This window comes from Morone saxatilis, unplaced genomic scaffold (assembly GCF_004916995.1).
Source record: "Morone saxatilis isolate NCDOM2014 unplaced genomic scaffold, NCSU_SB_2.0 Contig19, whole genome shotgun sequence".
In the NCBI taxonomy this organism is placed as follows: Eukaryota; Metazoa; Chordata; class Actinopteri; family Moronidae; genus Morone; species Morone saxatilis.
This window is the reverse complement of record NW_023339751.1, coordinates 3553111-3562882: the sequence shown is the minus strand read 5'-3', so window position 1 is coordinate 3562882 and position 9772 is coordinate 3553111. Positions and strand designations below refer to the sequence as shown.

General features: G+C 40.6%; 2 protein-coding genes across 2 annotated transcripts in view; one reads left to right on the top strand and one right to left on the bottom strand.

The window, feature by feature from the left end:
* tial1 (TIA1 cytotoxic granule-associated RNA binding protein-like 1) overlaps positions 1 to 3354 on the top strand; it is a 10428-nt gene extending 7074 nt beyond the window's left edge. The window contains 5 exon segments of the mRNA XM_035663290.1: positions 111 to 206; positions 305 to 389; positions 551 to 674; positions 941 to 1083; positions 1168 to 3354. Of these exon segments, the coding sequence (XP_035519183.1) occupies positions 111 to 206; positions 305 to 389; positions 551 to 674; positions 941 to 1083; positions 1168 to 1291 (572 nt within the window). The 3' untranslated portion in view covers positions 1292 to 3354.
* Positions 3355 to 3691: 337 nt separating this feature from the next.
* pkd2l1 (polycystic kidney disease 2-like 1) lies at positions 3692 to 8777 on the bottom strand. The gene is made up of 15 exons (XM_035663289.1): positions 8498 to 8777; positions 8089 to 8202; positions 7032 to 7159; positions 6692 to 6945; positions 6378 to 6602; positions 6063 to 6291; positions 5802 to 5972; positions 5545 to 5726; positions 5333 to 5453; positions 5141 to 5239; positions 4927 to 5048; positions 4722 to 4839; positions 4455 to 4588; positions 4251 to 4362; positions 3692 to 4105 (listed from the first exon to the last, which is right to left on the bottom strand). The coding sequence occupies exons 1-15, from the start codon at positions 8775 to 8777 to the stop codon at positions 3983 to 3985; spliced, it is 2412 nt and encodes an 803-aa protein (XP_035519182.1). The 3' UTR covers positions 3692 to 3982.
* Positions 8778 to 9772: the final 995 nt, after the last annotated feature.

Genomic DNA, 9772 nt, shown 5'->3' with positions numbered 1-9772 from the left:
TTATCACGTTTCATTATAGACAACAAATACTGAAGTTATTCATCACACGAGTCGTAAATCACAGCCGTGAAAGGAAGGAACATCTCTTTTTACGAATGTTTTACTTTCAGATGGCTCAAAGCATCTGAGGTTTGACGACGTAGTGACTCAGTCCAGCCCGCAGAACTGCACCGTGTACTGTGGAGGGATCCAGTCCGGGTTATCAGGCAAGTGTCGCGTTCTCTAAAGCTCTTCGTCTCGCTGCGCAGTACTCGTATCATCACCGTACAAGAACACACTGACCTTTGTTCTCTGTGTTTTACAGAACACCTGATGCGACAGACCTTCTCACCGTTTGGTCAGATTATGGAAATCAGAGTTTTCCCAGAGAAAGGATACTCCTTCATCAGGTAGAGTCTCGGTCCGTTACCGCGTTCGGCCTCTAGATGTCAGCACAAGCTCATTGAATGACTCGGAGGCTGTTAGTTTGTCTTCACCTCACTGCTATTATTAGTGAGTTTATTTTCTGAATTGGTACATTTGACCGCTAAGCTGCTGTTTTCCTTTTAAGGTTTTCCTCCCATGACAGCGCTGCACACGCCATAGTTTCAGTAAATGGCACGGCCATCGAAGGACACGTAGTGAAGTGCTTCTGGGGCAAAGAATCTCCTGACATGCCAAAAAATCCCCAGCAGGTAAAACACTGAAAGTTATATGTACTTATAATAACTGTACAACTATAACTTTGGTGTTTTGACCTCTAAGATGTGAGGAAACTGTAAAACTGATGAGATTTTAATGGTTTGTCTTGTTTTTTTTACCCAAACATGAAACAGAAACACAAACGTTTTTAGAGATCCCAAGAGATTAAAACAGATTTATATTTAATAAGCAGAAAGATGAAGAATGCTGCTTTAGTAATGGGACATTTCTTTCTTCTCTTATTCTGTGTTGATGTCAGGTTGAGTACAGCCAGTGGGGGCAGTGGAACCAGCTCTACGGGAATCCACAGCAGCAGTACGGCCAGTATGTGACCAACGGGTGGCAAGTTCCCTCCTACAACATGTACGGCCAGACGTGGAACCAGCAAGGATTCGGAGTAGAGTGAGTTCTACTTCTACTTTCGCTTCTTGTACGTTGGCCAGAAGACTTTAACGAACTCTCTTGACAACAATCTGTGTTTTGCAGGCAGTCCCAGTCGCCGGCCTGGGTGGGGGGCTTCGGATCTCCGTCTGCTCAGGCTGCAGCCCCGCCCGGTCCAGTCATGTCCAACCTGGCCAACTTCAGCATGGCTGGCTACCAGACGCAGTGAGCCGGCTGTGACTCGAGCGTAACACCAGGGAGATTTTCTGTCGACCCTTTTTAGACCACGCAGCACCGCTGTGGTAAAAGAGGGGCAGGGGCCATATTCACAAAGCCTTTGTAGCTAATAGTTGCTCTTAAACAGCCAGTTTAACAATTATGTTTTTAAATGTGTCACTCAGAACCTTTTTTAAAAGTTTATTTGATGATCGCTTCATAGTTCAAGTGCTCTTGGGCTTCTGAAGAAAAGCCAAACCGTTTGTCCAAGTACATGTTAAAGGACGTACCCTTTAAATGTTTGGTCCTATGAAGCTTTCTTAACAGGAGACTCTTTGATTTGGGACTTTTCTCTCAGTCACACACTGAATAAGTTGAGCCAGACCTTCAAAAAGTCCTTTAAGAGTTTAAGAGTAATCGTTACCTTCTGAAGTCCTTGTAGTTACACTTACTACAAGCAGTCATGCTACTCTAGCAAAAAAACCACAACGTTATTATTGAATTATCAGAAAAATAGCAATATCTGCTCTCAGTTTGCCAATATGTTTGTTTATTTTAGTAAAAAAGTGTCATTTACTCATTTTATACAACAGAAAACTGCAGTCAAGTACTTCAGGTACACGTTTGTCACATAGGTCAGTGTTAACAGACAGTGTTTTACAGTTCAACCTGCTTCAAGTTGGTTCGGGCTTCGCTTCAGCTCACAGATATTTAGTCCTGTTTTTAATATATTAACGAACAATGCTTTGTGAATAGAGGCCCCCCTCGGGAACGGTAGTTTACCTTTCCAGTATATGTGAAGCAACTATTTGTATAAACAACTGTGGCTTTAACGGAGGTTTGAGCGGGACGTGGTGTCTCTTTTGTGTACAAAGAAGATTTCACATACACAGCTCGAAAAGCTAAAAAATAAATAAATAAATTAGGTTTTTTCATGTTTTGTATCCGAGTGATCCGCATGTTCTTTGCAGACTTTTGATGGATTTAGTTTAAACTTTAATGTAGCCTTAGATTGGACTACTTTATAACCCTGTGTCTCAATTCAAAGGCTCATTATATAAAGAAAATACTGTAAAAACAGCTCAACCCCTAAACTTTGTAATGGTAACTGACTGTGTGCTGATTCTGGGGCTGGTTTCCTAGAAAAATACTGAATCTCAACTATTTTCTTCCTTCCTTTTGATAACCTCAGTTAATTTATAGTCATTTCTTCCTTCTGTCTGGGAGTTTTTGCTTAATTTAGCACCAAAACCAGCCCCTGATCGTACTGCATCATGTTTTATGATCATTCAAAATGCTGTACTTTACTCACCCACTTTTGTAAAGACAAATTGTACAACGTTTTAAGGCGAACTATACATTTATTCTACCTTTATTCCCCTCAGTGCAGTCTGAATTCTCTCAGTATTTGCAGAATATTTCCACATATTCCAGGTAAACTATTAAAAATATTCAAATTCTGACGAGGATTTCTCAAAGACGTCCTGCCATTTGGATTTTATTTACGTCTGTGCCACTCTGTACAGTGTATTACACTCCTTTGTGAGCTCGCTCTTCTTTATCCTGGTGTACCAGCCAACAAACTTAATGATTTTGTTTGTTTGTTGGAGCTTTCGGGGGGGGTTGTTCATGTAACGAAAACAGGGTCCGTGTAAATATAAACCTCGATCACAAACCTTCATGAAACTTATAATGTACATACTGTAGGTAGAATGTGATGAATTGAAATGCCATCGTTAAATTTCAGCAATATAATTTATGAATAAGCCTTAATTGATGTGTCGGTAAATTCAAACTTTGTGTTACAAATCTAAATTCTCCTTCCGCTGTGGATTCTCCCGTTTTATTTTGTTTTGTGTGCCATTTTTCAGGAAGTAGCAGGAAGGAGGTGATTGAACTGCACACTTATTGACATGTAATATATTTGTTGCTTAAGATATTGAATGTAATATGGCAGTTTGCTTTTATGACGATACAATACGTTTTAAGTTGAACAACAGAGGTGATGTTTAATAATAAAGGATGAAATCAACGGGGGGAAAAAGTCACTTCAAATAAAGAAACATTTGAATCTTGGTCGTTCAATACGTTTATTAGACACTGATGAATTGCACTTTACATAAAAAGTCTGACAGCAAAGCATAAATTAACTGAAATCATGTATTTTTTTAGTAATTGTACCACAGTAAATAACATATTTAATGATTATTTAAGTGACGTTTTGAAGTTTGTACCATCTGAATGTTAAATATACTTGGTGCTTTAGATACATTTGCTTAAAAACGTATTATTTTGTTTGGTATTAAACCGATTAATTATTAAACTATGTGTTGAAATCTATTCGGGAATTATACACGAAAGCTTTTGAGCAACTGTAACTGAACATACACATTAAATGACTAAAGCAAAGCGAGCAGTCACTTAGTCGGATGTCTAACGTTAAATAACATTGTATAACATTAATATACATGAAGTTATATTACGCAACACTAATAATTACAACATACATTGTATATATCTGAGCTTAAACTTCAAACCAGTTTATTATATTAGCTCTACAGTCACCTAGTAAGCAAATAACTTCAAAAATGTGTTTATACAGAATTTACATCATTTTAAGAGCGTTGAACATCGACGTTGTTTGTATGTTTGTGGTTTTTCGAAGCCGTTCACCCTTCCAGATTTTAACCCGTGATTGTGTTTCTCAGAGTTTAATCACGTGAATGTCGCGTGTGGCGTCGGTACGAGCAGCCGGTTGCCTTGCTGACACCTTCGTCCCTCTGTCCACACAAACCAGGACGCTCCCGTCTGAGGCTGTTCCATCTCTCTGGATAGGGGTAATCGATAATCAAACATTTTTTGTATTGATAAGAATGAAACCGAAGGAGACAGAGTGGTTTAATTTACTGGACTGAACTCACCGAGGTTCAAGAATCTTTGGCTATTTCCATACTCACATCGTTCTTGGTTACAGTCAGTTTCCCTTTAGCTTTCTCTTGTAATCCCAGTTTCTCCATAATCAGCTCAATCCTGGATGTGATGCCTTCCACAGAGCTTTCAAGGTGGAGAACTTGTCTGGACAGTCTTTCATGGGGAGAGAAAAGGTAATTCAGCGTTTGATTGACATCCACTGTACTGAAATCTTTTCGTAGGTTAAATGTGAAAACTTTACCCACCTTAGGAATTGTTCCTGATCCACAAAGGTTTGACCTGAGTGGTTGTTCTGCTCATTGGACGTTACAGGAGGCTTTTCCAGTAATTCTTTCTCGTAATTCCTCCCAAGATTGTTGAGTTCAGCGCAAAGAGCATCCTGACAAAAAGTGGGGAAACCATCATTAAAAACACAGCTTGGTCTGTATTTAATCGGATGTGAAGCCTAATAATAAGTCAGATTGTATGAAAATGGTACGAATATCTATAACCATATAGACTATTACACAAACCCTCTTCTCCTCCAGCTCAATTTTCATCTTCTCTTGTTCGACTTCGTCTAGAATTTGGTTCCCGTCACGGTCGAACCGCGAGAAGGCTGCAGAAATTTCATGATCAGCATGTCCCATCCTACGAGATCGTCAGAGCGGTCGGTGAGGTTTACGTTTCAAACTAAAGTTAGCATGTGCTCTTATTTTTTGATATCTTGTCACTTACCCTTTTAGAGTTTCTCTGAAGTCCTTGAACTCGATTTCTCCGGATCCAGATCGTAGCGCTTTCTGAACATCTGATATTTTCTCCTTCTTAAGTTTCAGCTTCGTAAATGTCTTCAAATAGCTCTGAATTACAAAGGAAAATCATTTTGTTCGTATCTCTTGTAAAACTTTATCCACATTTTTGTTTAATTTTACATTAATCTGATTGCTTTTACCTGTTTGATGATGTCGGTAATCTGTAGCTCGTCTTTTTCGGATGATAGCTCTTCCTTAACCTCAGAATATGTGTCGTTTATGATGGCCAGAAACATGTTCTGAGGGGCAGATACATAAAAAGATCATGACAATGCTCATCTTCATCCTTTACAAACTTTTAAAACAAAGCATTGTGTGTCGCACTGACTTACCAGCAGAACAAAGAAAACAAAGAACACATAGGTGACGAAGTAGATCGGCCCGAGAACTCTGTTAGCTCGGTCGATAGCATTGTAATCAAAGTCTCCGAGGATAATCCTGAACTGTGTGAAGCTGCGGACAGAAAAAAGGAAAAGGATTGATTTAATAAATGCTCTATCGACCTTTTTAAATGTGCCGAGCTGTAGTTGTGGGTTCCTCTTACATGCACTTGACGAAGGTGCTGAAAGATTCAACCTCTGTCCCAAAGAGCAAATACCCAAGTTGAGCATAGGCGAAGAACACGATGAAGAACATGATGGCGAAGCCCAAGATATCTTTGGCACATCGACCCAGTGTGGAGGACAGCTGAGTCATGGTCTTGTTAAAACTGATGTACTTGAAAACCTAAAGGGAGAGAAGAAAGTGCTCAATCTTTGGGATGAAGCTCAGAAATGTGCCTGAAAGATGTCGATGCTTTACCTTGATCCACGCAAAGAACAAGTTCACTGCATTCATGTTGTTGTATTGTGTTTGCCAGAAGGCCAGAAATTCAAAATCAGCGTAGATACCAGGTTGTTCGAGCAGTTTTCCAAGCAATTTGTCCACTTTGACAGTTCGGAAAATATTGAATACAATGGCAACGATGGCGAGCTGGAAAGGAGAACAACTTTACTTCTTTGAGGCCGAGCAAAATCAGAGAAACCTACATGTTTGAGTCAAATAAGAACCACGTGTTCTTACCATTATCACAACAATATCCAGTATGTTCCAGATGCTGTTGAAATAGGCGAACTTGTGTATACGCAGCTCAAGAATCTCCTCCACAACATAATAGAGGATGAATAAACAGAAGACCATCTCGCACCCGAGGATGAAGAAGTCCCAAGTGGTGATGTAGCGAATCAGTCTGACTGTTCTGATCTGGTAGGAAGGGATCGCTCCTCCGGTTGCTGGGAATTCAACCACCAACCTGAAAGAAGCAGATAAAGCTCTGGTAAGTTAATGAATGCGTACCAACCGGTGGCTAAAGTCGCTATTGTCTGTGGCGCTCTTTACGTGATGACGCAGAACATGTTGATGTTTGCATTGTAAGTCGAGAAGTCGATGAAGACCGCTCTGGTGCCTCGGTCCAGCCACAGGTTGTCCACCAGTTCCTGCAGTGTGATGGCGCTCTCCTCTTTGGTCCGACTTAGGTCTTGATAGTACCCCGCTCCACTGTATGTGGTCAGCAAGCCCCAGTGAGAGGAACCTTTGATTTCTTTCTCCGTGTGGTAGGTCCAACTGCAGAGGAAGAAGACAGTTTTGTTGTAGTTCTGTAATCTAACCGCGCACCCAAAGTTACCCCAAAGGAAAAACAGCGAGCGGCTTACGCAGTGCCATTGATGAGACCGAAGCTAAGGTCGTCCTCCTTCTTCTCATTGTAGACGTCGAAACATCCCGTGATCTCATCTTGGAAGTCGCGGTGGACCTTGCAGGAGTTGTTCATGATCTTGATCTGCCTCATTCTGGGGACTCCCAGCAGCATGTTCTCATAGTAGATGAAGGACTGGTCTCCGCTCTCCAGGGACTGGTCGTTGTACCATTTAGTCCAGTAGAGGCCGTCCAGTAATGGGCCCTGGGCATACTGTTCATATAAAGAGACACAGAGTGCATACATTTTCTAATCTCTCAGTGATTTCTGGCTGTAGTGAACATAGAGGGAAAACTCACAGTCCAGAAGTCGGCCATGGTGCCAATGGACTGAAACGTAACCCCACTGTCACCGGCTGTATTCACAAACAGGTCCGTCATGGCTTTAGTGTAGTAGTAGGTGCTCGAGCTGGTCATACCGTATGTCACTGAAAGACAACGTAATCACATTGTTAACGCCCCAATCAATTGATTCCTATCTGCCTTTGCTCAGGCTTTGCTCTAAATGTTGCCCCATTCAGCGGTCCAAGATAAGACAGCTCAGAAGGCAGACACGCAAGGCCTCATTGAAGACTTGTTTGGCTGTGTTTATGTGACTACAGTCAAACAGATCCAGATTAGAGGCCATAATTTGTTTGAAGAGAGAACATGCTGGCCTGACGCAAATAGCCTCATCAAACAATGTCAATCTAACCCAGACAAAGCAACAATGGACGAGGCCAAATGCTCTTATCGCTAAAAGGCAAGAGATGCCCATGTCCCTTTCACTCCTAATGCTCAGCCGGACAATGGCTTTCAGGCAGAGGGATGGGGAGGGCATTTGTGAAGCATTCGATGGTAAATCAACAGTCCAAAGAGCCCTATACAGTAACATCCAAATGGTGAGCACTTCAACAATTTATCAGCGTTGCTAAAAACAAATATACTAAAGTAGACGTAAGGTACATAAATACAGGAACACAAAACAAAATATGTTACTCACTTTATTGAAATTAGTAATGTATTTGTCAAACCCAGATACGCTTTTAAATAGTCTTTATCAGATTATGGGTGATTAATGTGTGAAAAGCACTTGGGATAATAATATTTGGATAATTTTTCTATGCTTGCACCTCAATTCAACAGTTTTCATAATATAAATATAGAAAATGAGCTGTTTAATTCGAGTTTCACAGCTTTCCTTCTTAAGTATCTACATTTTTTTAAGGTATATGAGACGCTTTCTGGTGCAATACGGCATTTAGAAGAAGTGCTGACAGTTGCAAATACTGTTTGAACCAGTACTGAACATTTTTAAAATTTGAGACTACCACAAGTGCCTGGAATAGACATTGGATTGTGTAAGTAGGATACTTACGGAGGCATATATCCACCAGGAACACCAGATAGACCAGTAACTCCCGTAACGTGGTTCGGACAAACAGTTCCCGGTTGTTTGAGGTGTTTTCAGTCAATGTTGTTCCCCATAAACCTTCAGACAAAATACAGTTTTTTAAAGACCTTTCATGCACAGGGTGTATTGATTATTGTAATAAAGTAGTAAAGTAGTTATATTCCATTACAGACTTAAATTGAGAAGCCAACAAGGTTGTCCACATTCATTTTAGGTTAAATAAATAAATAAAATAGTTGATTTTACAGACCCAGACTCACTCAGTACAAAACAAAATCTCCAGTGAAATAAATCTTTTTAAGATCTTGGCTAGCTGTCCTCCATACACATTAAAATAGTTGTACAGAAGACGGAGCATAAATACTGTTCCTACCTTTGATAAACGAGCAGCAGCCTCTTCGTTTCTTCACCCGGCTTTGGTCCGTGGATGGCGGTTCCTCTAGGAAAGGGCCAGGGGTGTCCAGTCTGTACATGCTGTCCATGGAGCCCTGGAAGAGGGGCTGGGAGTTGTAGATGGTGCTGACAGCTGGGGCGGAGGGCGGAGGGGAGCCACAGAAGCCCTGGTTCACCCATCCCCTATTGTCCACGCTGTCCAACTCGCACTCTACCTGTCCCGTCAGGTGGCTCTCGGCGCGGTTGTTCAGGCACTTCATGCTGTCAGACACCCGGTTTCTCCGTTCGGGCTGCTCGTGTTCAGATCGGAGAGAGAGGACAGTGAAGTGGAGGAAGCGTCGACAGCTTTTGAACACCTGCTGGAGATGATTATAAAGAGTGGATGACATCAGCTTTGTTGAGGGAGGAGCTGCTGGTCCTCTGCTGGAGCTTTTGTAGTCTTGAGATAGAGACCCAATTAAAACACACTGAGGTCATTAGTGTTGTAGTAACAGAGCGTTGATACATACTTGTGTCCTGTTTTGTGTGGACTCTCAGTAAGTTTTAACCAAATACTTCCTATTTGATCAGTGGTTTCATTTAAATTAGGCCTCCAACTAACAATTATTTTCATTATCGGTCAATCTGGTGTTCATTTTCTCAATTAATAAATCAATTAATCAATTAGTTGGTCCATAAAATGTCAGAAAATTGTGAAAAATCAGTCAGAGGACTGAAGAAACCAGATAACCACATTTGAGAAGCTGAAGACAATTCGGACTCTCGGTTATCAAAATAGTTGACGATTAATTTAACTAATTGATTAATCGACTAATAGTTGCAGCTCTGATCTAAACCCATAAAACCATTAAACCAAATAAAAGCTTTTATATAATCTTAAGCCTGTTTCAAACTTGGATATAGGTTTAGATTTGATTGTACTTTCAGTTGCCAGGTGCCTCTAATAAATAATAATTGTCCTCAAATCATAAAAATAACTTAATCGATACAAACTTCATCTTATTAATTTTCTGTAAATATCTAATAACAGAGAACAACCAGCCGTCATGTTGGAACGGTAAATAATTCAGCAGTTTAAAGACATTTTAATTTGTTTCGCCCTCTCAGTTACTTCCATGCTGAGCACATTGTTGTCACTATTGATTAACAACCCATCCAATAACGCTCTCCTATTGAGGAAATCAATTAATTGCACGTCGATTATATTTTCTGTCACCGACTGTTGCGTCTGAATCAATGAGGAGTGTAATTGCAG

Coding starts and splice junctions, on each gene's coding strand:
- pkd2l1 (XM_035663289.1), bottom strand. CDS start 8,777: ATGAAGTGCCTGAACAACCGCGCCGAGAGCCACCTGACGGGACAGGTA. Junction 6,603..6,691: donor GGTCTCATCAATGGCACTGC/GTAAGCCGCTCG, acceptor CTTCCTCTGCAG/TTGGACCTACCACACGGAGA. Junction 6,292..6,377: donor AACATGTTCTGCGTCATCAC/GTAAAGAGCGCC, acceptor TGCTTCTTTCAG/GTTGGTGGTTGAATTCCCAG.